We start from the raw sequence: 26,596 nt of genomic DNA on the forward strand, positions 1-26,596 counted from the left end.
CACTCTCTTCTCTCTCCCTCCTGTAGTAGCACACGCACTGCTGTCTCACTCTCTTCTCTCTCCCTCCTGTAGTAGCACACGCACTGCTGTCTCACTCTCTTCTCTCTCCCTCCTGTAGTAGCACATGCACTGCTGTCTCACTCTCTTCTCTCTCCCTCCTGTAGTAGCACACGCACTGCTGTCTCACTCTCTTCTCTCTCCCTCCTGTAGAAGCACACGCACTGCTGTCTCACTCTCTTCTCTCTCCTTCCTGTAGTAGCACACGCACTGCTGTCTCACTCTCTTCTCTCTCCCTCCTGTAGTAGCACACGCACTGCTGTCTCACTCTCTTCTCTCTCCCTCCTGTAGTAGCACACGCACTGCTGTCTCACTCTCTTCTCTCTCCCTCCTGTAGTAGCACATGCACTGCTGTCTCACTCTCTTCTCTCTCCCTCCTGTAGTAGCACATGCACTGCTGTCTCACTCTCTTCTCTCTCCCTCCTGTAGTAGCACATGCACTGCTGTCTCACTCTCTTCTCTCTCCCTCCTGTTGTAGCACACGCACTGCTGTCTCACTCTCTTCTCTCTCCCTCCTGTAGTAGCACATGCACTGCTGTCTCACTCTCTTCTCTCTCCCTCCTGTAGTAGCACATGCACTGCTGTCTCACTCTCTTCTCTCTCCCTCCTGTAGTAGCACATGCACTGCTGTCTCACTCTCTTCTCTCTCCCTCCTGTAGTAGCACATGCACTGCTGTCTCACTCTCTTCTCTCTCCCTCCTGTAGTAGCACATGCACTGCTGTCTCACTTTCTTCTCTCTCCCTCCTGTAGAAGCACACGCACTGCTGTCTCACTCTCAGTACAATCTTGTTACGAGGGCTACCCCCTTCCCATGGGAAAAGCATCCCTGCTTCTGGATTACCTCTGGATTAGCTATGACAGTATTACTATGGGAGCAGTACTATGACCATACCATGTAACGTATCTCTGAAGTTTAAAAGTGACAAAGCACCAATTCCTCTCTCTTCCCCTCCCTCTCTCTCCGACTATCTCTGCAGATCATAAGTGATCATCCTCTATGTCGAACATGAGTTGGGCCTTCCTCACACGTCTACTGGAGGAGATCCACAACCATTCCACCTTCGTGGGGAAGGTGTGGCTCTCTCTGCTTATAATCTTCCGCATCGTCCTGACGGCTGTGGGTGGAGAGTCCATCTACGCAGATGAGCAGACCAAGTTCACCTGCAACACCAAGCAGCCCGGATGCGACAACGTGTGCTACGATGCCTTCGCCCCGTTGTCACACCTCCGCTTCTGGGTGTTCCAGATCATCATGATCTCCACGCCCTCTGTCATGTACCTAGGCTACGCCATCCACAAGATCGCCCGCGCCTCCGAGGAAGAGGAGCGCAAGCTCCACTGGCAGCGGCTCAGGAATGAGCGCAGGGGCAGGTGGCAGGACGAGCCTCACCTGAACGAGGTTCTGGAGGAGGATGAAGATGATGAAGTCCTGGAGCCCATGATCTATGCCAACGAGCTGAAGGCTCAGGAGCCTAAGCCGCAGAATGACCAGAAGGACGTCAAGCACGACGGGCGTAGAAGGATCATGCGGGAGGGTCTGATGAGGATCTACGTGCTCCAGCTGTTGTCCCGCGCCGTCTTTGAGGTGGGGTTCCTCACAGGACAGTACCTGCTTTATGGCTTCCGCGTTGACCCGTCATACGTCTGCAGCAAGGTGCCCTGCCCGCACCGGGTGGACTGCTTCATCTCTCGGCCCACCGAGAAGACCATCTTCCTGCTTGTCATGTACGTGGTGAGCTTTCTCTGCCTGCTTCTCAACGTGTGCGAGATGTTGCACCTGGGCATCGGTGCCTTGCGTGACAAGCTGCGTAAGCGTCGCCGTCCGAGCCAACGGCCGCCTTACTCCTACTCCTACCCTCGCAACATCCCTGCCTCCCCCCCGGGGTATAACCTCGTCATCAAGGGAGACAAGCCCAAGCGTGGCCTAGCATCCACCAAGCAGAACGCGGCCAGCGCAGGACAGGAGGAACGGCGCACCAGCCCGGACGAGAACATCCCCGCGGACCTGGCCAGGTTGCACCGGCACCTGCGGGTGGCCCAGGAGCAGCTGAACATGGCTTTTCACACGTACAGCATGAAATCAGCTCATAGCTCCAGGGCCAGCAGCCCCGAGTCTGGGGCCACCATGGCGGAGCAGAACAGAGTGAACGCGGCCCAGGAGAGAGAGGGTGCCCGTCCCAAGGTCTGCTCAGAAAAGGCAGGGACAATAATGAAGAATGAAAAAACTTCCGTGTGGATTTAGACCTTGGCAGGAGCAACAGACGGGCCTGCAAACTGTCATCGTTATAATTTACAGAAGTTCTAGATAGCAACAATTCCATGTCTGTACTTTCTATCCTGAAATAAAACAAGGAAAGGAAAAGACAAACAGGCATCATCCTGTCAAGGTGATATCAGATCCCATAGGAAGGACAGAGATGTTTCACACACATACAGTAGCATTCTCTTCAGGATATGTTGTCTGGTGCTCACCAACCCTCAGAATACTACTTGCAATTACTGATTCACATATTGTATTTAGAATCATTTTTCTCTCATTTTTAGAGCATGTCAATGGACCACATCAGAAGTCATATTAGATGTTTTGCTTTTTTAATGATCATGGATTAATTTAACTTATTTTATGTATGCGCTGCTGTTCCTCATAAATCAATACAAGAACAGAGCTGCACTGACATGGCTAAACATTAACTCAGCTCATGAGTTTCTTCTTATGAGGTATCCTCACACTGCTTAAAAACATGCAGATCCTAATTATTACCCTAGGACATTCAAATTTTGTCTGTTTTTAAAGTATTTTCATCGCCGAGAGGCAACCATTCACAATACAGTGGGTGATGGGTCTTACATTTCTTGATGCAACGCCCAGGTCTAGAATCCATAATTTCAGCTAAACTCTGTGGAAGAATAAGAAGTATTGCAACACGCAAGCAGCAGTTATCTGTTAAAACTGTAGTTTATTTTGATTGAGTGGCTGTGTTTTAGGAGAGGAAAACACTGTGATATTTAAGACTGTAAATAAAAGTTAAGTAAGCTGTGGTCCTACTGTGTGGTTTTCACATTTTTAATAATATATTTAGGTACTTATTGCCTTTTTCCCCCCAGAAAGTAATTTTTATAGTTAAATTTCTGTATAACTCATTTACAGCATTTGGCATACGCTCTTAACCAGAGAAACATGCATGTTTACCAGTATGACAGTACATACACTATGGGACTTGAAACCATGACCTTTGTGTTACTAGCATGAGGAATTACTTTCTCTGCCATAATGTTGCTCAATGGTTAACATACTCCACTACTAATCAGTAGGTTGCCAGTTCAAGTCTCACCACTGTTGAGCCCCTGAACAAGACCCTTAACCCTCAATTACTCAAGATGTGTTCAGTCATAACTGTAAGTCAGTTTGGATCAAAGCATCAGCTAAATGGAGTAACCATATGAACTGTCATGAACTGCGTAGTAATGACAAAATGTTACTATTGTGCCAATGTTGATGTCAAATACTATTACTACAAGAGCTGTGAAACTGTTAGAATTTTATTTTTAATGAGTCCGGTAAGGTTTAAAGGCAATGGACCAAGAGTTTTGGAGACTGCAATAAGTATTTGTGAAGAAAGAATACATTTCTGCTGTTGAACTTTTTTTTTTCTGGATGTGCCTTTACTGGTTACGATTGTAACAGTGATGTGATTTGTACTGCATTCAAAAGAATAATAAATTTGGGATTAACTTGGCCGTGTGCTGGCTCATGCTTCTATCACTTTCTTTGCAGCAACAGCTGTTTTACAGGTGAGTTAGGTAGGCAGTAACCCATCTGCTGGCTTGTCATTTGTCATCTATCCTCTACCCCGTCCATCTCGGTGTTCTGCATGTCTGTTTTGAATTCTGACATCTTCTCCAGGGCAGGCTGTTCTGTACGGGGTCAGATGCGATAAGTACCATCGCATAACATTATTGAGTCAAACACATCCAGTCGTTTGTCTAAATGATTAGCTGTATGTAAAAATTAGAGAGAAATCTTGTAATTACGTCAGTAACAACTTACACATCGAACATTTTTGATAGGCTAATCTATTCCCTCACGCTAACTACATGACATGCATTGTGGGTTAATAGCTCTAAACTGAAAATGTTTATGGTAAGAAAGTAACGATGGTCAGTTTACTGAGTTTAAAGGAAAGGAAAATAAAAACGAATGAATTAATTAATGGACTCCTCCGTGCCCGCGCGGCAAAACGACGTGCTCGCGAGGCAGCATGGGAAACAAAATGGAAGGAAGTCGACTTGGGCAACAGAGTAGCGAGATGTCGCTCTGCGAGGTGTTTTAAATGCGGTACTCCTAGTTATTGTACGCACGACAAGAAAGCTCTGCTGTAGTCGACGCAATGAGTATGAAGGGCTTATTCAGCGGTGCAGTCCGAGCTGTGGCGGGCGGCAGGAACACAACGTTCATACCCAGGGTGTGTTTTTCTAACCGTGTGTTTAAAGCAACGTCCTGCTGGGACAGACCGGGACGCCTCACTTCTTCCAGTCTACCCAGACCAGGACACTTCAGCTGTTCCAGTCTACCCAGACCGGGACGCCTCACCTCTTCCAGTCTACCCAGACCAGGACACTTCATCTGTTACAGTCTCCCGAGCAGAAACCTTGTCCAGATTCATGGACAAGACACAAGCGCATTTCTTCAAGGAATTATCACGAATGACATGAACCTTCTCGGAGAAGGAAGGCAGAGATCTTTGTACGCTCACATGCTGAACGTTAAAGGCAGGACCTTGTACGATGTAATCATCTACAGGTAATGGTTCATTGGATTTGAGTTTGGTGTGTCATTACATCTGGCTTTAAGGAGCCAGGAAGCGAACAGAAAGGTCTGTGGTAGCTTCAGAGCTGGCTGAAACGAGGCAGGAGCCATAACCATCGTTATCTGTCTTCTTCGGCGTCGTAAACCTCGCCTGACATTTCTGACTGTAGATAAACTAGCTAAAGATCAAAACAGGTTTATTTATGGTTGTTGTACAACAGGACTTGAAGTTGTCAGGCTACCTAGCTATATGTTTTGACATAAGTTGATTTTAAGTTATAGAAGTATAGACGAATAATGTGAAACTCTATCAATACAAACATATAGTAACGTTTGTCACAAATATCCAGAATATTCGTACAGTACTACTCAACAAATCAGATAATAACTAATAATTATAAAAATGTAGACTCTCTGCTGTACAAGACAACGTATACAAGAAAGAAGGGTGCTGTGCAGAATACTGTATATGCAGAATATCACAGAAGTTTTCTTAAAAGCTTTGCTCTGACACCAGTTACACTAGTACTATGCTATACTAGAGCACAAATAGCTGATGAATATGCATGTGTGTGGTTGTGTTATATGAACAGCAGTGTTATGTAAACAAATGGTGAGATGTAAAGGAGAATTAGAGCACTGAGCCTGTATACACGTGTTGGTGGATGTTGCCTTTGTCATTCTTTATTGGTCTAAATGACTTCAAGATTAAAGAAGAACTCGCAAACTGCACCCACTGTTTTTATCTATTTGTATATTTCTTGTTTGTTTGTTTGTTTATGGTAGTCTGAACGAATCCTCGGCGGACCTGAACAGTGTTGTCTTGGAGTGTGACAGCTCGTTGCTGGGCGCTGTCGTGCAGCACCTAACGATGTACAAGATCAGGCGCAGAGTAACTGTGAACACATGTGCCGATCTTTCGCTGTGGGCTCTGCTGCCCCAGGAAACACGGTCTGCGCCGCAGCAGCTGAAACCAGAGCCCACGTCCGCAGAGAAAGCGCTGGTGCTGGTTGAGGACCCCAGAACAGACCTGATGGGCTGGAGACTCGTAGCCAGAAACAGTGAGAATCCTCCAGACTTCATCGCTGCGTGTCAACAGGGTGACCCTGATGAGTACCACAGCCATCGCTACAAAATTGGTATGGATTTAACATTATAATTTGTCTTTTATCTTCAACACAAAGTGTAAAGAGGCACCAAGCTATGGTCTGCCTCTTATTGTTGAATTTATTTTAATATCTCAATTTTGATTGTGTTACAATACGACCAACATTTTCTATATCCACTGACCCCATGAGGTAAGATACAGTATGTAGCAACTTTTTCAATTAAAATCAGTTTCTTATCAGATTGTAAACTGTTTGAATTACACAGAATTATGTTCATTTAATTATCCTCCGCAAAAGTAAAAGACAGTCACAGAGAAGGGAGGGAGTCCTCAGCATGACTGCATGACTTATCAGCAGTAGCTAATTAAATCAGAACATAGAGGTGTTCTGTAAGTACTGGTTTTCTCTTGTGCACCCCTTGCACAGGTCTGCCGGAGGGCGCGAGGGATCTTCCTCCCGGGGAGGCGTTGCCACTGGAGTCCAACTTGGTGTTCATGAATGGCATCAGCTTCAGCAAGGGCTGCTACCTGGGCCAGGAGCTGACCGCCCGCACCCACCACACGGGTGTGGTACGCAAGCGCCTGGTGCCAGTCAGGCTCTCGTCCCCGGTGGAGAGTCTGCAGGCAGGAGCTGAACTGCGGTCCCCTGGGGACAAGCCCGTGGGGAAATACAGGGCAGGGCTAGGACGAGTGGGCCTCGGCCTGGTGCGAACAGCTCATACCGACGAAACGCTCAGACTCGCATCCTCTCAGGACAGGACAGTGACTCTTGAGGTTTCAGTGCCGGACTGGTGGCCAGAAGACACTAAGAGTGAATAGTACTGCAAAAGATGAGAAGGGGTCACCGCTCACAGTAGCTGTCCAGCGGTAGTTTATATGTATTGAACATTTCACTGTTAAAAACATAAAAACAATTCTGTGAAAAGTTTTATGTAATGTTCCTTCAGTCACATATAACTAAATAAATAAGACATTTAAGAAGTTAACTAGATAGTCGACTCAAAGATCGAGCTGTGTGCTGGTAATATTTATTTATTTAAATGCAATAGTTTGGATGTTGAATTTGCCGTAACTTATTTATGTATGTGACGTACATCTCAAACATGCCATAAATCTTGATTTATATTCTTTCAAATTAAACTGATTCATGGGATTTTATAGCTCTGGTTCATGTCTGGTTCATATTTATAGCTCTGGTTCATGTCTCTGAGCTGTAAAGACATTATGAAAAAGTCCAGCTCCTCCATCCCCAGTAAGACGACCACTGGTCTGTGTTTCACGGGGCTTCGTCACTCATTAAGTGGTCTGGAACTCATGGTAATTAACTTGATCTATATCCAGAAACACAGCACCATCTCTCAGCCCTCATCAGCCAGGAAACATCTGAATGGGAGTGGATCCGAACATCAGCCTCTGCTAGAAATCGCATGCTATAAGACAGCAACTGCAATACGCAGCATGTTTACTATCTCACTATAAGACAGCACGTCTACTGTATCTCACTAGAAGATACAACACGTCTAGTGTAACACTAGAAGACAATAAATAACCAGAAGATGTGACAGTAAGGACATTTTAAAAGCAAGAAAAACCTAAGCAAACACCAAACCCCCACCATCTGTTCCTCAGAGTAGAGTAGCTGCCTAAATGATGATGCCCAAATTATTCTGATCACCGACATAGCTCATTTGCATATTAGTTTCACGACTAAATAAACAAATTTTTTCTGAGGATATTTATTTGCAGTGAAATGCATTTAATATGGCAGTGGCAAAAACACTTCAAGCATAGCATGTATCCCATCAGGTCTGTAGTGGTCTCCATGTTCCAATTGCACAGACGTTCTCAGACGATGGTGTGGACGGCCTCTCTGATCTCCTGCAACAGTTCATCTGGGCTAAAGCCCAGTGCTGACGGCTCAAGTCTCTTAAAGTCTTCATTGCTAAGCATGCTTTCCAAGACATGGATCACTCTTTGAAGGTCAAAGGCTGCATGGTGAGGACCTAGAGCACACAGGGCTTCAGAGGGGTTACCCTGGCAACTGACTGCATTGCCAGGGCAAGAGTTCAAGAAGGATATTCGGTTGTTTACGATGGTCTTAAGAAACAAAGCAAATTCCATGTAGTCTATTCCTGTGCAGGACTTCATAATCACCTGTGAAGGAATAAGAATCAAGATTTTTATCACAGAGTGGTCTGCTCATACACCTAATCATTATGGAGTCAAAAATAGCAAATATGTAGAAATATTCTTTTCCATTCTGTGTACAAACAATGGAGGCAGTGGTAATTAGCAGTACAAATTAATGCCATGTATTAATTTCTAAACCCTGGTGTTGAGTGCTAATGTCAGGTGTTCAGTATTAATTCTACATATTATGCCAGGAATTTCTTGCTAATGCGATATCTTGGATGGCACGTTATGCTATGCAATATGATGTTAATGTCAGGAGTTGGGTGTTAATTCTAGGTGTTATGGGCTAACATTGTGTGTTAATGTCAGGGGTTAGGTGCTAACATCATGTGCTAATGTCAGGGGTTGGGTTTAATGCTAGGTGTTAGGTGCTAACATCATGTGTTAGTGCTAGGTGTTAGGTGCTAACATCATGTGTTAGTGCTAGGTGTTGGGTGCTAACATCGTGTGTTAGTGCTAGGTGTTAGGTGCTAACATCATGTGTTAGTGTTAGGTGCTAGGTGTTGGGTGCTAACATCATGTGTTAGTGCTAGGTGTTAGGTGCTAACATCATGTGTTAGTGCTAGGTGTTGGGTGCTAACATCATGTGTTAGTGCTAAATGTTAGGTGCTAACATCATGTGTTAGTGCTAGGTGTTAGGTGCTAGGTGTTGGGTGCTAACATCATGTGTTAGTGTTAGGTGCTAACATCATGTGTTAGTGCTAGGTGTTAGGTGCTAACATCATGTGTTAGTGCTAGGTGTTAGGTGCTAACATCATGTGTTAGTGCTAGGTGTTGGGTGCTAACATCATGTGTTAGTGCTAGGTGTTAGGTGCTAACATCATGTGTTAGTGCTAGGTGTTGGGTGCTAACATCATGTGTTAGTGCTAGGTGTTAGGTGCTAACATCATGTGTTAGTGCTAGGTGTTGGGTGCTAACATCATGTGTTAGTGCTAGGTGTTAGGTGCTAACATCATGTGGTACCTGACAATGTTGGTGCCATGTGTCCATAGTGTCCCTCCATTCCTCAATCTCTTTCTGCACAGACAAGAGTTCATCTTGTAGGAACTGCCACATGATGTCCAAGTTGCAGCCATTCAGCCAGTTATGATTGACAGAGACAGTGTCCTCCTAACACACAGAGACCAGTTATGATTGACAGAGACAGTGTCCTCCTAACACACAGAGTGACCAGTTATGATTGACAGAGACAGTGTCCTCCTAACACGCAGAGAGATCAGTTATGATTGACGAAGACAGTGTCTTCCTAGCACACAGAGAGGCCCTGGTACTTTGGTAAGGAAGCTGTTTTTAGTAGGTGCTGCTGTCTGGCCTTGTTAAAATGTACTCTCAATTTCTGCTTCTCACTTGCATTGCATCTGCAGCAAGTTTTTACCCGTCTCTTTTTAAACAAGATCATTCCACATCTTTGGTGAGACAAGGAGTAATGACCTCACCTACGTTTTAGCCTGCATTCTCTAGTGTAAATCTAGCGTAGATTTAGCGTAAATCAACCTGACAGCAGTGAACACACCAAATCCACAAACTCATTATGACCAGGTTTTCCCTAATCTGGTGATTCATGAGTTGAGATGCAGCATTTCAGCAATGACTTTTTCACTTGAAGTCAGTTTCTCACCAGACTGTAAACTGTATATCATGTGACTGTTCACTTAAAATTTCATTCAGTTTTTCATCGTCTTGTACACCAGTTATCTAATCCTAACTGATATGGATTCTCACCAAATTGTAAACTTGGTGATGCCAACCGCTCGGCACAAAAATGACCTCGCCAGCCTCCTGAATGATCTCCAGAGGTGGGCACGCCTTGTCCGAGTGCGGGAACAGCCCCTTGTCCTGAAGTATGGTCGCCGTGACATCATATGCCAGGTTGCCATGGGAGTCCTTCAGGAACTCCTCCTGGCCCGGAGGGTACAGGAGCCATTTTTTCCGTCCGCAGATGTTGGCAGACCAGCTGTAGGAACGGAAAACGTCTGCGTGGAAAGGAGTCCTGGTGGGCAGAGAGGGAGTTGCTGTATGCTGTCCTGTTGTAGGTTATGTTAGTTCACGTTAAAGAGTGTGCTTTTCAGATCTACCCCCTGGGGTTCCCACGGACAGCACAGGTTGGTGTTTTTCCTGCCACAGCACATCTCATAAAGGGTGTGTATATTAGTTGTGAGTTATATCATGTGTGCTGGAGGAGGGAGACACCGAGCTGTACTGTTTGAAGGACACCGGGCCTAGGATTTGTAAAAAGTGAAGCAATATGCTTTATTCATACCAGGATCCTTTTGGCCCCATGTAGACAAAGCGATAGTCGTCCATTTCAATAGTGTCCCAGTACTCATTCAGCCAATCAGAGGAGAAGTATATGGGGGTCTTGTAAGTGTCATGCTCTGGAAATATCCTGAAACAGCAGACACATTATCATGCTATTTTAGAACTTGAAATTAAAACTTAATTTGCTCAATTGTAATAAAGTCATAGTTATTTAATCTTAAAATGTTGAATCCCCCTAAAATAAGGTGTTTAAACGAATAGGGTCAATTTAGAAATAAATAATAGATCTCTTGATTACAGAAAAGGGAAAGCAAAAAAATAAATAATCAAGAAAATTGCCCTCATCTCCACTGCTGGATCTGTGTCGGGATTCCTACCTCTGCATATGCCAGTCTTTGAGGTACAGGCATCCTCTGGGTGAAGAATGACCATTCTGAATGTATTCTCTCCAGTACTGAATGAATTCTTTGAAGGCCATTATTTGCTTGGGGTTGGCATTGTACTCCTTTGCACTGCAGTTGGCCACAGGCACTGGAGTCTCGTCTGTAAAGACGAAGACATACTGACTCATCACCGGAAAGGTTATTTCGGCTGTTCGGTTCATAGCATAGGCTGTTCGATTCATTTTCGGACTCGGAATATATAGAGCGGCAACATTCATGTCTTTGTTTTGTTTTTTAAAATAATGATATTGTTTACTCACCAAATTCCTGCAACAGCTTCTGGAAATTTGGTTTGCCGTCATCTGTAACCCAGTGCTTCCTGCAGTTCCAGTCTTCTGTGAACTTTTTGGAGAACATGCACGGCTGATTTGGGAGCAGGTAGTTCTTAAAGAACTTGGTGTAGGTTATTCCTCTCTCTATGTAGTCCACGAAGTGAGAGGACCGATACTGCTGGCACGACTGCCTCGGGATCTTAATGAGGCTGTAGCAGTTATGAAAAGTCTCTCTATCCATGTCACGGCATTTCAGCGCGGTGTTTAACCTAGTCAGGTTTATTTATCTTGCGGTTTCAGGACGCAAACACTTGTATTTTAACGACTGATGTCGTGTCTAATCCCAACCCTGGTCAACGACTGACGCCAACGCCAACTAGCTAGAGCTGCTTTTGGCCAGGATTACACGATTTTGTTCCGACTATCTGGTAGAATTACACTGGTATTACCATACCACGATGTGTAATAACAGTGTTTTTACAAATGTTGTGATCTCTGCAGATCTAGCGAAAATAACGTGATTTATCTGCGCCACAGTTCGGGGTTTAAGAGCACGGCAACCGAGGAGTCCAGGGGAAGAAAGTGAGCCACGCACAGCGCCCACATACGGATTAATCACAGGGGCTGTTCGCAAACTCGAGTTTAGTCATTTTAATCATGTCGCAAAGAGCATCTGTAGCCAAGCTTTGGGAGAAAACAGAAACCTCTATCTGCAATTGTCATTATGTTTACCATTTAAGCGGAACGCTTTCTGTCAACAAATTTTCCAGGTCGAAATATAAATATGAGTGGCACCAAGCAACTTCCGGTTTCCTAGCTGCATTATTTACAGTCTAGTTTAGCAATCCGAGCTGCTTCAGTTAAAGGCTCGTCGGAACAGCTAACCTAGACGTGCTGCATTTGCTCTTTTATAGAGCTAGATTGCAGGATGTAGCGATGCATACGTAACCAACTGGTATTAAGGGTTTTTTTAGGACACGTGTAGAAAATAATCCATCGCCAAATGTCAACCTGCGTTACACCTGCTGTTTGAAAGGTACTTTACTCCGGACGGTTACTGCCGTCATCTACGAATGATGTAACCTGCTTAATGTTTTGCTACGTGGAGCTTATTTCGGGCTGTTCATGTATTCAGACCACCATGTTGTGGTGCATTTATAATTTAACTATTTAACAAAGGCCCTTATGTTGGTCGATTGAGCCAGCCATGCAGCTAATGGTTTGATTGTATAACCGTATGTGAGTCTTGGGACTCGAACCCATGACCAGTGTTGCTAGCATATTGTCCTACCTGCTCTACCAGGGGAACCTCAGATCAAGCATAATACTCTTTTGTCTTGCTTTGAATTAGACTTGGGTGTCGTAAAGAAACTGATGCTAACGATTAGATTGAACTGTAACTGTACAGCCTGTGATTTTTTGCTTCATATTCTGTGATGCTGAACGGTATGGGTAGACATGTTGCCTGTTCTGGTGTCTGAGTTCCAAGCAGAACGGATTATACTTGATCACTCGGTGTAAATTTGCTGAACCTACTGCTATTGCCTGTAAATGCACTCAGGGGCTGTCAATGGCCTCAGTATGGTCTAGGAAACCTGGTAAGAGCATGTAATGAGGCTCATGTAGATATTTAGATCCTATAATAGAAGTAGGTATTACATACATGAACAAATGTAAACAATCCTGACTGTGAGCTTGGCTGTTACTGTCCTCGGCCTATCAGGTGAGCTCCTAGCCAGTTCCCGGGGGAGCCGAGCTCCACCCATCGCAGCAGGATGAGTCGGGACACGCCTGTCCGCAGCTGGCCCGCCTCCTACTATGTAAGCAGGGAGAAGCGCTGGGTGAGTGGCACACTGTCCCTGAGCCGCACCTCCGTCAGCTTCGCGTCGGAACCAAGCCGCGGAGTGGCGGCCACTGTCCCGCTGTCCCACGTTGTGGAGGTCAAGATGGAATCGTCCAGCTTCATCTTCGGGGCCCTGACAGTGCTCGAGCAGGGTGGAGTCAAGCACTGGTTTGGCTCGCTCCGCCCGTGCCGTGCCGCCGTCTACCATGTGGTGGAGCACTTCTGGAGGGAGAGACTCCTGGGTCCCGGCGAAGCCCAGGTGCCTCCTGCTCCGCTCAGCAAGGGCCAGGAGCTCATCAGTCTGGTGTCCGGGGCCCAGCGCAGGCTGGCCGACACAGGCAAGGTGATCAACCACCAGGGGGAGCAGTTCGACAACGTGATGCAGGGGCTGGACAAGATTGAGTCTGACCTGGGCGTGGCTGATAAGTAAGCAACCTTTGTGTTGGCTTGGCTTCTAGTTACACGTGTTGCATTTGTAGAAAAGGTTGAGGAAAGTCAGCTTTAGTGTGGCATTAACTATGTTTCAGGCCACTTTAATGGAAGAAAGGCCAGACCATCATAAGAGCATGTGTGTTCAGTGTTTACGTTCCACAGTGTCAAAACTCAGGATTACTGTACAATAAGTGCAGAATTTCGTTACTATCTTCTAACGTGTTCACTGATGATTGTGTATCTACCGAGCTAGCATCAGGTCAACTTTGACAGTATAACTGTGTTCACAATGACATAAAGGGAAAGAACTGATTCTGAGTCAGTCTTGTGGGAGGCCTGATAAGTTTGGCCTGTGTTGGTGTCGTGTGCAGGCTGTTGTCTGAGCTCGAGTCTCCACCCTGGTGGCCGTTTGGCAAGCTGCCCTGGAGAAGTCAGCCGGAGAAGGCAGAGGCAGCTGCCAAGGCTCCCTGCCCCAAAGGCTCCGGCAAAGCCCACAAGGTGATCAGCAGCATCCCGGTTGTGGTGTCCCGCGGCGGAAATCCAGGCGAGGTGAAACCTGGCTCCCTAACTGTGCTGGTGTCTGGCCTGGAGGTGCGCGGCGCTGGCGGGCAGCTGGTCCACCGCTTCGAGCGGGATGAGGTGGACGACATCCGCGTGCACAGCCCCTACGAGCTCAGTGTCCGCCAGCGCTTCATTGGCAAGCCGGACGTGTGCTACAGGCTGCTGTCCGCCAAGATGGGCGAGGCCCTGGCCGTGCTGGAGGTGCAGTACAAGAAGAAGGTGGAGTTCATGAGCGATTATGCTGCCTTCCAGGCCACGCCCACTAACACACCAGGGAGCGCGGACAGCGCCGCCGCCTTCTGGGCTGCAGGTGTGATGGGTGGGGCCTTGGTCTGCCTGCTAATGCCACTGGGGTTACTGATTCTTTGGTTCTGTTCAGGGTTATTTTAGGAAAATTATGTGTTCGCGTTTCTGGCATCTATGTGCTTTACTGTTATTTGATCTTAAATACCTTTATTTAAAGTCTGATTATCAAAATGTTTTATTGTCAAAACTTATTTCAGCTAATTCATTTCTTAATTATCAGTTTTACATTTTGCAGTGAACTTGAAATTCTTTTTTCCATCACACGATGGCAGCAGTGTTACAACTGCCCATCACGTGGAGCAAATAAACTCCTAAGGCCCCTGGAAAACCCGATCATCTCTGCGTCCACCTTCACGTGTTTACTTTTACAGAATACTTTTAACAGATCATTACACACACAATGCACTGCACTTCCTCTTCTTTACCATTTGAGCTCTGCCAGCTGTTTTTACCCCATAGTTGTTTGCTTCAGTAGAAACACACTTCCAGCTCTGTTAAATCAAGGTCTGGCTGTCATAAAGCAACTCATCACATTTCCTGGAAGGGTTTAGGCCTGTAGTCTAATCTGTTTTCTGTGCTCTCTTTTATCTGTGCATTGAGTCCTGGGCCTTCCTGTGCGGGTGTGTTTGTTGCCCCCTGCAGGTGTGGCCCCGGTACAGGGCCTGGACACAGAGATGCCTGCTGGGATGCTGACTCAGGTGCAGCTGCACGTCTTACGTCCCACGGTGACCGAGGCAGAAGCGCAGGAGCTCAAACAGGTCCGTCTGCTGTCCTCACGTAACCTCATACACTTAGGGGAAGAGCTTCAGATCCTGGAGATCTACAACCGTGCAGAGATTAGGTCCATCCCTAATCTCACACTGCTGATCTCACACTGCTGATCTCACACTGCTGATCTCACACTGCTCATCTCACACTGCTCATCTCACACTGCTCATCTCACACTGCTACTGAAGGCTACTGAGCACTTCTGAATAGCTGAACCATGCAACCAGTTGGGGTTGGAACTAAACTTTGTCAAATGGTACATCTTCAGGAGCAGAGTTGAGTCTGAACTCTACAGGACAGTATAACTCCAGGAGCTGAAATGGAGATAAACTCTACAGGACAGTATAACTCCAGGAGCTGAAATGGAGATAAACTCTACAGGACAGTATAACTCCAGGAGCTGAAATGGAGATAAACTCTACAGGATAGTATAACTCCAGGAGCTGAAATGGAGCTAAACTCTACATTATTCCATATCAGTAACGTAATTAGTACTGCTTTTAGTACTTGCTTCACTGTGTTGGGTGTCAGTGTTTTCTGACAGAAAGCTCAGAAGGAAAATCTCGTAGGAGACTAATGGAGGAAGAATGAAGTCATGGAGAAGAACTGACAGCATATGGTCCATATACCGTTGAGGAACTAACAGAAATGCCTGCTGGGAACATTCTGGAAGGTCCCAGTAATCAGTATTCCATATTTATTACTTTTTTTCCCTAAAGGAACTGCATTTACACGTACGCTGAGGAAGTCAGAGGAAGTGAATAAAAGAAGGAGGATGAGCTCTAACCTTTACTACATAAACTGTTACACAGAAGAATTTAGTATGCTGCAGAATCCAGAGGTCTTGTGGGCTCTGCAGATGTCAGTCTGTGCACTCACACCTACATCTGTTCCTTCAACCCTTAACTGCTCCTAAAGCACCAGTCACGCCACCATCCCACGAAGGCCGCTGCTCTGTCTTCTGAAGCCTCTTAAATATGTTAGCAATTGCCAGTTTCCCAGTGGATTCTATGGATAGTTTGATTAAGTTTCCTTTGACTGATTAGCTCAGGTAAATTCTGGTATTGTTCGTGTTTAAGCTGGAAAGGCAGTGTTTTGGTTCATTTTCTCTCATTTTGCTGCTTCTTGCTTTAACTATGCATTTCACCTGGCAGTGAGGAGGAGGGTGAGAAACCCACCCTCCACTGAAAGCTCCCGCAGTTGCACCAGGGTGACACAGCAGAGGGGTGTGCGTGACGTCACCCTGGTGGGTGCATCTTGCGGAATACGACTGAAGAACTCTGTCCTGTTCACTACACAAGCATGACGTCGTACAGCAGCTCTACACAAACACTGCTCCAGACCTCAAACAATACCTGTTTTCTTCTGTTCAGCAGATCAGTGCTACAGCCCAAAAGGTTTGAAAGTGCCATGGGGAGTCATGGAGGACTGATGTGGAAGGGTTTGTAGACCTGGGCCCATGCCCCCTGCCTGCCCACTGTGGGCAGGATGTCCTGATCTCTGTATAGTACACATGACCTGGAAGCAGAACGTCCCCTGACGCCTTCCATCGGGGAGCGAGCTTTAGCTCTGAAGGCTATTCTGGTGCTTAGATATTAGCATCGGATGACATTTACTTTATGCGTCTGAATGAAGAGTGAGGACTTTAATATTTGGATTTCCTGGAGTGTGTTTGATATAGATACACTGATGTGGATACGTTGGCATTGACTATATGGATATACTGGCATTCATTTCCCTGGTGCTCTCTTCCTAATATTTCCCATTTATGCTGTGGCCTGAAGAGTTTTGAGCATCCCAGGCATGTGTTCCACTTGCACACATGCCCTTCTGCTGAATTCTTGTAGTAGATGTAATGACATTTGGTTTGTGTGTTGTGTGTGTGTGTGTGTGTGTGTGTGTGTTTTGGCATGATGGGGCCCATTTAGGATGTGCCACTGACCGTTATGCACTAATCCATTTAGAGAGCCGCAGACAGACTCGACCCACTCAGTGAGGATGACCTCATATGCTTGTGAAAATCTTACACATTCCGTCTGACACCAGAGTGCGGTGCGTGTGCTCCATGGGCTGAGCAGACAAGCAGTGGTGACGGACAGGCGTGAAACTCACTACAGACCTGTTGCTATTCTGGTAGTCTCTAATGGTGACTATGTTTATATTAAGGCAGTTTTCTAGTAGTCTATAATGCTGACTATACGTTTATATTAAGGCAGTTTTCTAGGAGTCTCTAATGGTGACTATGTTTATATTAAGGCAGTTTTCTAGTAGTCTATAATGCTGACTATACGTTTATATTAATGTACTTTTCTAGTAGTCTGTAATGCTGACTATCTGTTTATATTAAGGCAGTTTTCTAGTAGTCTATAATGCTGACTATACGTTTATATTAATGTACTTTTCTAGTAGTCTGTAATGCTGACTATACGTTTATATTAAGGTAGTTTTCTAGTACCACCAGAGGGCCACATTTCTGCTCTGTGACACCTTCCAACACACCTGAACGGGGCCATAAAGAACACTGAACATGCGCTGGACGTGTACCAGCAGCTGGGTTGGAACGAAAAGTGGACTTGGTTGAGAAAAGACTGTATTTTTATGTGATGTGTGTGTGTGTGTTTTCAGATGCTGACCCAGCTGAAGAGTCTGGCCCTTGAGGCAGAGACAGAGCTGGAAAGGCAGGATGAGACCCTGGACGCGCTGGCGTCCTCCAGCGACCGCGCTACCATGACCATCGACAAACACACCCGCAGAATGAGGAAACTACTGTAGCGGCTGCCGCCCCTCTGTCGCCATGGCGGTAAGCCACACTTGTCCTGACAGCAGGAGCTGCGCACGTAGGGGGCGCGTGTGGAGGCGGCTATAGTGTGGTGATGCATTGAAAATGGAGTGCATAGCCAAGTGGTTCCATGTTAATGCTGGTGTTGACTGTAGATATTGCGTTATAGTCTTGAAAGGGATTAAGTTCTGGTCAGAGGAGAGAATGCAGGACAGGGTGAGGGTGGGGGTGAATCCCTGAAATCATAGCCTTGCACCTGATAACAGCACTTTCAGGACTCCAGCATTCTGAGGGACTGTTGCTCACTGTTGGCACCTGCTGGACAAAACAGATCAGATTTAACGGACACATTCACCAGGTTCTCAAGATGCATGAACATTTTTTTATAATGAATACATTTAATTTAATTTGATTTATGTAATAATACGTGGAATAAATGTGTAATAATGTATGTAGAAATATATAATAATAATAATAATAATAATGATACTAATGCGTAGAATAAACTTTTACCAACACAAAACTGAAATCATTACACCATTGGTCAATTTTAAGCTTAAGCAAGAATTTAAAGACAAAATCTATATATGTGTTTCTAAGACGAATAAACATAACTATAATGAACTTCCTGCCGTGAAGCACTTTAACGTCAGTAGTGAAGGACACTAAGGTGAGGATGGCTCAGACGTGTGGGGGATTCCGTGGAAGTGGAGTTCCTGTCCCCGGAGTACGGTGTCTGTGACGCAGTCGCGTATCTTCAGTCAGGCTTGACGAAAGCGACGTAATGACCAGGCCAAGAAAGCGCTCCACCGAGGCCATCCTCCTGGCCGTCTCCCAGGCGTTCCGTCCGGCTGCCAACGGTGGCGCTTTTGGAACCCAAGCCGAACATCTGGAAGTCATCAAAGCTACATAAGTGAAAGCCCTCGTATAGCAGCTTCAGAGAGGATACGGGTGAACATGTGGGAAGTGTTTGGTGTTTCTTGATGGAGCGCGAGAGGACTGCACAGGTCCTGCGTTTTTAGAATTGACAGATGGGCGGTTTGTGTCGCTGGGAAGCACAAGACCTTGCTGTCAGTCTGCTACCTCTTCTTCTGTCCTTTAAGTGTCTGAGAGAGGAGCCGTAAAAAGTTTGAGTCTCCAGTAAACGGCATCTTTCCGTTGTACATTCATACATCATATTCAGATCGATCATGGCTCTCGATGGCTCTCTCTTTCTGTTTTTCTCCAATGATGGTTAATGTACACAAGCATATTTCAAAGAAATATTTTCAGAGAAGCTTAAATCTTGCTCCATCTTTAATGTTTGAGCAGGAAAGCTGATCTGATAACGGGCTTTTTTTTATCTAACTGTAGTCAGAATTAGGTTTATTGCAAAATATCAGATCAGCACCCATTGAGAAGTCTGAGAAACGATGAATCTCATGTCCAGGTTTGTCCTTACGAGTCAGCGCTTGATATCATTAACTAAAATGCTTTGAACTGAATGGAGTGTGATTTTAAAATGGCATTTAAAAATACCCACGAGTGTTTGTGTTTGTCCCCAGTTCTACACCAAGACCTGCTGCCATCTCTGTCTCGCTGGTCCAAACCTTCCTGCTCAACCAATGTCATGCCTCCGTGTTCCCCCCATCTTAGAGGTACTGCATGAGGCATGCATACTCTGCATCGCCACCTACTGGGCATTGTATATAATCTGTCACCCTGATGTTCAACCCTAGATCCTCGAGGGCTGGTTCCTACTTTTACAGAGGAGTCAGGTGTGATGTCAGGTGGTCAGTCAGGTAAACTGACTGTTGAGTAAGTAAAAAAAAAAAAAAAAACCTCGGCTGGGTTTGGCTTCAAGGATTAAGTATTAGAGCTACAACACTAAGGGAGATTGAATACTGTCCCACATCATGACTGTATCCTTCAAGTCTGATCATGGTTTATTTCTAGGGTTACTTGTGTATGCTATACATCAACGATGTTGCCAAATGTTGTAATCTTGTGTCTGACTGTAAAATAAACTAAAATAAACTTAACTTCACGTATGTTTCTGTGGCCTCTCCTGAACGGGGCTTGGTGGGCTTTGGTGGGCTATGGTGGGCATTGGTGGGTATTGGTGGGCTTTGGTGGGCTATGGTGGGCTTTGGTGGGGTTCGGTGGGATGCTGGGCAGAGCCCCCCGTGCTGCAGGAGGAAGCAGCGTCTTGGAGGGGGCTGAAGTCTTCGTAAACAGGCTAGCAAACAAGCTGTTGCCAGTGAGGGGTCAGCACCTGCTCAACATCCTGCTGTCAGAGTCCTCTAAAGAGAGTAAGAGACCGCCACATGCCAAAGGGGTTGGTTCCTCAGGGCAGGGTCTCTGTGCAGGGCGTCTCTACTGGACCTCAGGGCAGGGTCTCTGTGCAGGGTGTCTCTACCGGACCTCAGGGCAGGGTCTCTGCAAGGCGTCTCTACCGGACCTCAGGGCAGGGTCTCTGTTCAGTTTTCAACCCAGTTCTTGGATATAACTTATATCACCCTACACTGCTATCAGAGCATATGGCTACACATGATGTTTAAATATAGACATCAAATTATAAACAACAGTGTAAACGGTCTACGACATATTCACTGACTACACAAGGACACAGCGAACATGAACAGCTTTCAGTGAGCTGCTGGATATGCCCGAGGTGTCTTCAGGCGCATGGGGTCACTGCCATTGCGAAGTGATGAAGACGGAGGCTTTCCCGCGTTAGTCTGAGCCGAGAATTAAACATCTCAGCCCTGCCTGTTACCTCAAAGCACATGCTCATCACGTCTGCAATAACGTCACCTAGATTAGACGTTATGTTTGTTACAGTCGGCCACGGGCATGTGCTAGTCGGTCTGGCGCGCATCCTCAGGAGAAAACTCCCCCGTCCTCTCGCGCCCCCGCGAGGGCGTGTTCTACCCACTCTGCGGAATGTTTGCACCGTTCCGACCCCTTTCCACGCATCTTTATTTCTGTTTTCATAAGGATTATTTACCGGTCCACCGAGTTTCTCTCCGTCACGTTACAAACCGCCAGACTTGGGGATTTTCCTCATAAACTCTCGCGCCGCGTGGCTGCCTTAGATTCGGGCAGCCGAAGAGGAATTCACGTGGTCGGGCTCGCGAGGAAGTGGCGGCGGTCTGCTCCGACCACATACTCTGTCCGCGCGAGATCCGGAGCCCGGCCTCGCGGCGGATGATGCGGAGACATCGCTGGTTCGCGCTGGCTCTGATGCGCTCGCGTGTTTGCAGGCCGACGCTGCGGCGGCGATGGAGTCCGTACCGACGTTAAAGCGATCAGTGGCTGCCGTGGGAAGGCGCGGGCGATGGCGCGCGTTCCGTCTCGTTACCGAACAGCATCGCCATGAGCGGATGGTGCTGACTCCAGCCCGGGCGTGCTTTCCGCTCATAACGCACTCCAGGAAAGAGGGCAAATCAATTAGATGCCAAATTTAGTGCGTCAGACCGGGGAAAGTTAATCATTAGATCTGAATCTAATTTGCAGACTCTCTGACGTTTCGCTTGCACCATTCATCCATTTATTTATTCAGTTCTTCGTTTGTTTAAAGTCTGTGGGCCTTGTGGGTGTGTCTGCGTCTTTCACCAGGGCGATCATTCGGGACGCCGCGCGTTCCTTATGCCTGCGGTGGGTGGCGGCGGATTTATTTGACAAGCGCACGTTCACGCCAGCTCTCTCACGTCCGCCAGCCGGTGCGACGCTGAGCAGCGCTCCGCTCGAGCGGGGAGAGCCGTGGACTCTGACTCATGCGGACGCAGGTGCTGTCGCTCCGGGAGCGTCGGGTTGCAGGACTCAGACTCACTGCGTAACGCCCGGGGGTGTATGCTTAGCGCCACGTTAAATAACGGGGTGAGGAAAATATTACGTCTGACTGCTGTTTAAAACCCCTTTTATGTATAATCAAACAAATCTAGTTCATGTTTTGTTTTGATTTACACGAGGGAAGAGAAGAGGGCACCGTGAGCAGGACGACGACTGACCAGGCCCACTTTCTCCTGCAGAGTTGTTCTTTGAGTGTAGTCGGAGTACCCGATACTGAGCTGTCCATGAAACTAGTACATCATTGGGGAAACAGGCAATTCTCACACGTCACCACTCAGTTGATTTATTTTTCGTTTTATGCTTATTTGAGGCATTTATTGTTATCTTTCCTGAACTGAACGGAAAAGTTTAACTTAAGATGGCTTTATTGATTCTATACTGCACATGAAAACTGCAAATGTTCTTCAGGTGGACAGTTATTTCTTTTCTTCCGGGGTAGCAGTAGCTTGGAGGAGGAAAGCCCTCACATAAATGGGGTTAGCTGAGCATCTGGGAATTTCTTTTGAGTGTGGAGAATCACACACGTGACCTGACCTGTTCGGCAAAGCTAGCTGTGTGTGTTTCTTTCCCAGATGCACAGAGTTCTAAGTGAGGACGACTATGATATGATCGGGCTCCTGCAAATATTATTATTATCTTTCTTTTGGTCCTAAATGGGTCTGTGGTGTTTTGTTTGAGTCCATTCAGAGGTGGAGAGGTTCTTTTAATCTCTGCTTGAGAGAGGCACAGCTCAGCGCACAGGCCAAGACTAATAGGCCTCGGGAGTTAATGTCGTGCTCACGCCCCACAGGTCTAACAGGGCATGCTGCGTCCTTTCTCTGACCTTTAACCTTTAAGTTGCAGTATTAATGTCTGACCTTTAACCTTTAAGCTGTAGTATAAACTCTAACCCTACAACCAAACCGCATTTTGAATCCTTCAAACAAATCCTAAAACTTGTGCGCGATATACCGAAGGAGGCCCACGTCCGTGTACCTTAAGGTCAGAGTCTGTTTAACGTTGTTTCTCTGCTACGTGCACAGTCAGCGCACACAGTGGTCATGTAAAGGCAGGATGAGCTCCTGCGTCTGCTCTATCCGTCAGAGGGATCAGGACTACAGAGAGCAGTTCACTCGCTGCACAGTAGAGGGCAGCAGTGTTCTGAGACACGCTTACAGCGCTCACAACACTAAACGCAAACGACACAGTCTGAATATGATTCGCTGGGTGATATTTATTTTTTCACATTTATTTGTAAGCGCCTGTTGTAGCTTAAATATATACACTATAAAAAAGTAAAGCACAAATGCAGAGAAAGTCCTTTCAGACATGATCCCAGGGCCGATGAGACGAGGACGTTCTAGGTCCTGAGACTAGACCTGTCTCGTAGACACAGGCGCAGTGCAGACCAAACACCTTTTCAGGAGTGATCAGTCTAGGAAAGTCCCAGACAGCAGCCTCGTGTTTATCTGAACCTCTGCTGTGTTTTTGTCTGCCTCATAATCTTCACTGACACTATAACCTTTAATACAGGTTTCATATGGGAGTGTACTCTAAAAGAGATGAGGTCAGTCACCCCTTCTAATGCCTGTGCTTCGTTATTCAAAATATAAAGCTGGCATCGTTCACAGCACAGAAAAACATGACGGGCAGTTTGCCTGCTTTTGCTGGAGCGTCAGATGACTGTTTTTGTTGTGTGTGTGTGTGTGTGTGTGTGTGTGTGTGTGTGTGTGTGTGTGTGTGTGTGTGTGTGTGTGTGCGTGCGTGTGTGTGCGTGCGTGTGTACGTGTGCGTGTGTGTGTGTGTGCGTGTGTGTGTGTGTTTGTATGTGCGTGTGTGTGTGGGGTGGGTGGGTGGGTGTATGTGTCCCTGGTACAGGTCGTCAGGCATGCCTCCAGTGGTTGCTACATTGTGGCCTTTATTCAAAAGCCTCCCAGAATCCTGGTCCCCTTAAGCCCCGCCCCCTAAGAATGCTTGCGCCTCGCTCGTTTTTAGTGTCCCAGGCCGCAAATGGCAACACCGTGAAACACGTCCAGCCCCAACGACCCCCCACGATAAACTACTGAGAGCTATGAGGAGGAAATTCTTCATATGGGATCACAGCAGTAAGAAGGAATGTGGCAGCAAGGAGAGTTAAAAATGAGGTAAGCGGCAGGCAGAAATGCCATAGACAGAGAGGCAGCAGACAGACAGACACAGCAGAGGGAGAGGCAGCAGACACAGCAGGCAGAGAGGCAGCAAACAGACACAGCAGATAGGCAGCAGACAAACAGACACAGCAGACAGATAGGCAGCAGACAAACAGACACAGCAGACAGAGAGGCAGCAGACCGACAGACACAGCAGACAGAGAGGCAGCAAACAAACAGACACAGCAGACAGAGAGGCAAAAGACAAACACACAGCAGACATGAGGCAGCAGACAGATTTGGAGGCAGCAGACAGGCAGCAGACCGACAGAGAGGCAGCAGGTAGAAATACTGTAGGCAGGGAGGCAATAGAACAACGGATGAGTGGAGCTCAGGAGGCAGTGGAGAGTAGGAGTGTGGTCCAGCACACACAGGGACAGAGCTGCAGGCTTATCAGCTACAGCAAAGCTCAGGTAAGCATTCTGGGTAGGTCACCCTCTGTAGCCTGGATGGAAGCTGCTTTCTGGATGACCTACTTTAAACATATGCGATTTCTATTGCATAAATGATTGATGTGGATGGTTAAGAGGACAATAACTAGATTAGTCTTAGATTAGATTAGTTTTACAAAAATTTTTTAAAATAGGCAGTAATTTAAGGGAACAAATCTGGGTAAAGGGGCATGACAGTAAAGGGGTAAACATACCAAAAAATTCTCAGATAAATACATCACCTATCTAAGAATAGATTTTTTGGTCTAATAGAAATTTGTTTAGGGAATTACTGGAGTACTTACTCATAGACAGTGTTTTTCGTTCCACGCTGCTATACTCCCGACATGCAGGTCAAACGGTTCATTTCTCCAACAGCTCCATTGTCATTCCAGCTGTTATTTCAGCATTTTTACAGACAGTGTTCCAGACCACAGTTGCACTGTTGCATTATCGATGTTTGCAAATGCAGTTGATCCGAGTTTGGGTTTCGAGGCGGTCAGAAGCACACGAGGCAGCTGTGCTGGATTCCAGGCGAGTCCTTGCTGGCGCATGCCCAGCGTAGGGAGCAAGTTAGCGCCGGAAATCCATGTAAGTCCGAGCCAAGCTGGATGTTCCGGTGGGAGGTCCAAGCTGGTGACGAGCAGCAGTTAATGAGAGTGACATAGAAGGCAGTGAGGGATCCAGCATTCAGACATGACTGAGCCAACAAGGCAGTTATGGAGTCAGGGACTCCAGCACAGAGTCAGGGACACACAAAAATGTGCAGACTGGACAAGATCAGGGCGAGGGAACCGTGACAGCCACAGTCATCTGCTGTCTCACTGTCCTCAGTAATGTTAGCCAGTCTTCCGCTGTCTCACTGTCCTCAGTAATGTTAGCCAGTCTTCCGCTGTCTCACTGTCCTCAGTAATGTTAGCCAGTCTTCCGCTGTCTCACTGTCCTCAGTAATGTTAGCCAGTCTTCCGCTGTCTCACTGTCCTCAGTAATGTTAGCCAGTCTTCCGCTGTCTCACTGTCCTCAGTAATGTTAGCCAGTCTTCCGCTGTCTCACTGTCCTCAGTAATGTTAGCCAGTCTTCCGCTGTCTCACTGTCCTCAGTAATGTTAGCCAGTCTTCCGCTGTCTCACTGTCCTCAGTAATGTTAGCCAGTCTTCCGCTGTCTCACTGTCCTCAGTAATGTTAGCCAGTCTTCCGCTGTCTCACTGTCCTCAGTAATGTTAGCCAGTCTTCCGCTGTCTCACTGTCCTCAGTAATATTAGCCAGTCTTCCGCTAGCTCACAGACATCAGTAATATTAGCCAGTCTTCCGCTAGCTCACAGACATCAGTAATGTTAGCCAGTCTTCCGCTAGCTCACTGACATCAGTAATATTAGCCAGTCTTCCGCTAGCTCACAGACATCTGACCTCAGATTGATTGATTGACAGCAAGGTTATGTATCCATATGTGCACAGGCCATATTAGCAGATGGAATTCAGGGTTTTTGGACCTCAGTGTCTGGGAGCCATTCTTCACTATTCTGTATGTGATTCAGTTCCTCCGTTCATTATCAGTTCCTGCAAGGGCTGAATCTGAACTGGGAAAACTGTATAGTCTATGGGGTCACCTGGAATTGGAACTGGCACCAGAGTCTCAAAAGCCATGCAAATACAATTCCAACCTTTGTTCTAGGCTGTTTCAGGATCTGTCATGGAACGGGGTTGTTGTTGTTGTTTAATCTCATTTGTGGAGTGTACGCAATAAGAATGTGTGATTTTGTCTTTTGGGATTGTGAGGTGACACAAGGTAATGTCCAAAAGGAAACAAATAAGAACTTGGAAACAATAAAAAGAAAAAACACCAGGCGTCTTTATTGCTTGAAATATAGTCTGGACTGTGCCAAGAAAGACCATTTGCAAAATATGAAGAGTAATGGCAAATTCTCATGTCACGCTATGATAATGAGCTCCATTTCATGCTGAGAAATTCCAAGAAGCGATTGTACCACTACATGGCACACACATACAGATAGTCAGACAGTAAGGGAGACAGACACACAGACAGTAAGGCAGACAGACATACTTTGTGGGTTTATTTCTCTAACTGCATGGAATTTGTGGACAACACCTATTTTTGTGGAAAAGTCTTCTGCAGGCTGGATCATGTGTGCATGTGAAGCAGCTACAGGCCTGAAACCGGAGCTGTCAGAGCGTTCATAAGGCGCTCTGTCCAAGGTCTACTATGCCATCGAGAAGTTCAGTCAAAGAGTCCCAGATGTGGGCCTCCCTTCACTCGAGCCTGCCATATGTGGAACAGATACGAGAGAGAGAGAGAGAGAGAGAGAGAGAGAGAGAG

At 46.5% G+C, this 26,596-nt stretch overlaps 4 protein-coding genes across 12 annotated transcripts in view; 3 read left to right on the forward strand and 1 right to left on the reverse strand.

Annotated features, from left to right (window-relative positions):
- Nucleotides 1–3,794, forward strand: part of gjc2 (gap junction protein gamma 2) — a 28,167-nt gene extending 24,373 nt beyond the window's left edge. For all 5 annotated transcript variants that reach the window (XM_081694473.1, XM_035520102.2, XM_035520100.2 and 2 more), the window contains one exon: nt 1,036–3,794. In XM_081694473.1, coding sequence (XP_081550599.1) covers nt 1,056–2,300 — 1,245 coding nt within the window. In that variant the 5' untranslated portion in view covers nt 1,036–1,055 and the 3' untranslated portion in view covers nt 2,301–3,794. The remainder of the gene's footprint in view (nt 1–1,035) is intronic.
- A 503-nt stretch (nt 3,795–4,297) lies between these two features.
- Nucleotides 4,298–7,131, forward strand: iba57 (iron-sulfur cluster assembly factor IBA57). The gene is made up of 3 exons (XM_035536691.2): nt 4,298–4,859; nt 5,652–6,004; nt 6,401–7,131. Exons 1-3 carry the CDS (start codon nt 4,447–4,449, stop codon nt 6,790–6,792), a joined length of 1,158 nt encoding a protein of 385 aa, XP_035392584.2. The 5' UTR covers nt 4,298–4,446; the 3' UTR covers nt 6,793–7,131.
- jmjd4 (jumonji domain containing 4) lies at nt 6,822–11,730 on the reverse strand. 2 transcript variants are annotated; one of them, XM_027031102.3, is made up of 6 exons: nt 11,129–11,730; nt 10,803–10,968; nt 10,427–10,552; nt 9,889–10,156; nt 9,130–9,183; nt 6,822–8,127 (listed from the first exon to the last, which is right to left on the reverse strand). In XM_027031102.3, the coding sequence occupies exons 1-6, from the start codon at nt 11,379–11,381 to the stop codon at nt 7,819–7,821; spliced, it is 1,176 nt and encodes a 391-aa protein (XP_026886903.1). In that variant the 5' UTR covers nt 11,382–11,730; the 3' UTR covers nt 6,822–7,818. The 2 variants fall into 2 exon arrangements, with proteins under 2 accessions (XP_026886903.1, XP_026886902.1); XM_027031101.3 differs by having other exon boundaries at nt 9,130–9,276; nt 11,129–11,727.
- On the forward strand, nt 11,110–19,850 carry snap47 (synaptosome associated protein 47). Of its 4 annotated transcripts, XR_003412130.3 has the most exons (7): nt 11,972–12,176; nt 12,864–13,409; nt 13,787–14,286; nt 14,925–15,040; nt 17,676–17,850; nt 19,374–19,466; nt 19,548–19,850. XR_003412130.3 is itself a non-coding variant. In XM_027031104.3 (6 exons), the coding sequence occupies exons 2-5, from the start codon at nt 12,916–12,918 to the stop codon at nt 17,820–17,822; spliced, it is 1,257 nt and encodes a 418-aa protein (XP_026886905.2). In that variant the 5' UTR covers nt 11,110–11,246; nt 12,864–12,915; the 3' UTR covers nt 17,823–17,850; nt 19,374–19,850. The 4 variants fall into 4 exon arrangements, 2 of the variants coding, with proteins under 2 accessions (XP_026886905.2, XP_026886904.2); XM_027031104.3 differs by lacking the exon at nt 11,972–12,176 and adding an exon at nt 11,110–11,246 and having other exon boundaries at nt 19,374–19,850; XR_014115756.1 differs by lacking the exons at nt 19,374–19,466; nt 19,548–19,850 and adding an exon at nt 16,979–17,196 and having other exon boundaries at nt 11,967–12,176; nt 17,676–17,813.
- Nucleotides 19,851–26,596: the final 6,746 nt, after the last annotated feature.

This window comes from Electrophorus electricus, chromosome 13 (genome assembly GCF_041902795.1).
Source record: "Electrophorus electricus isolate QZ-2024a chromosome 13, ASM4190279v1, whole genome shotgun sequence".
Taxonomy (NCBI): Eukaryota; Metazoa; Chordata; class Actinopteri; order Gymnotiformes; family Gymnotidae; genus Electrophorus; species Electrophorus electricus.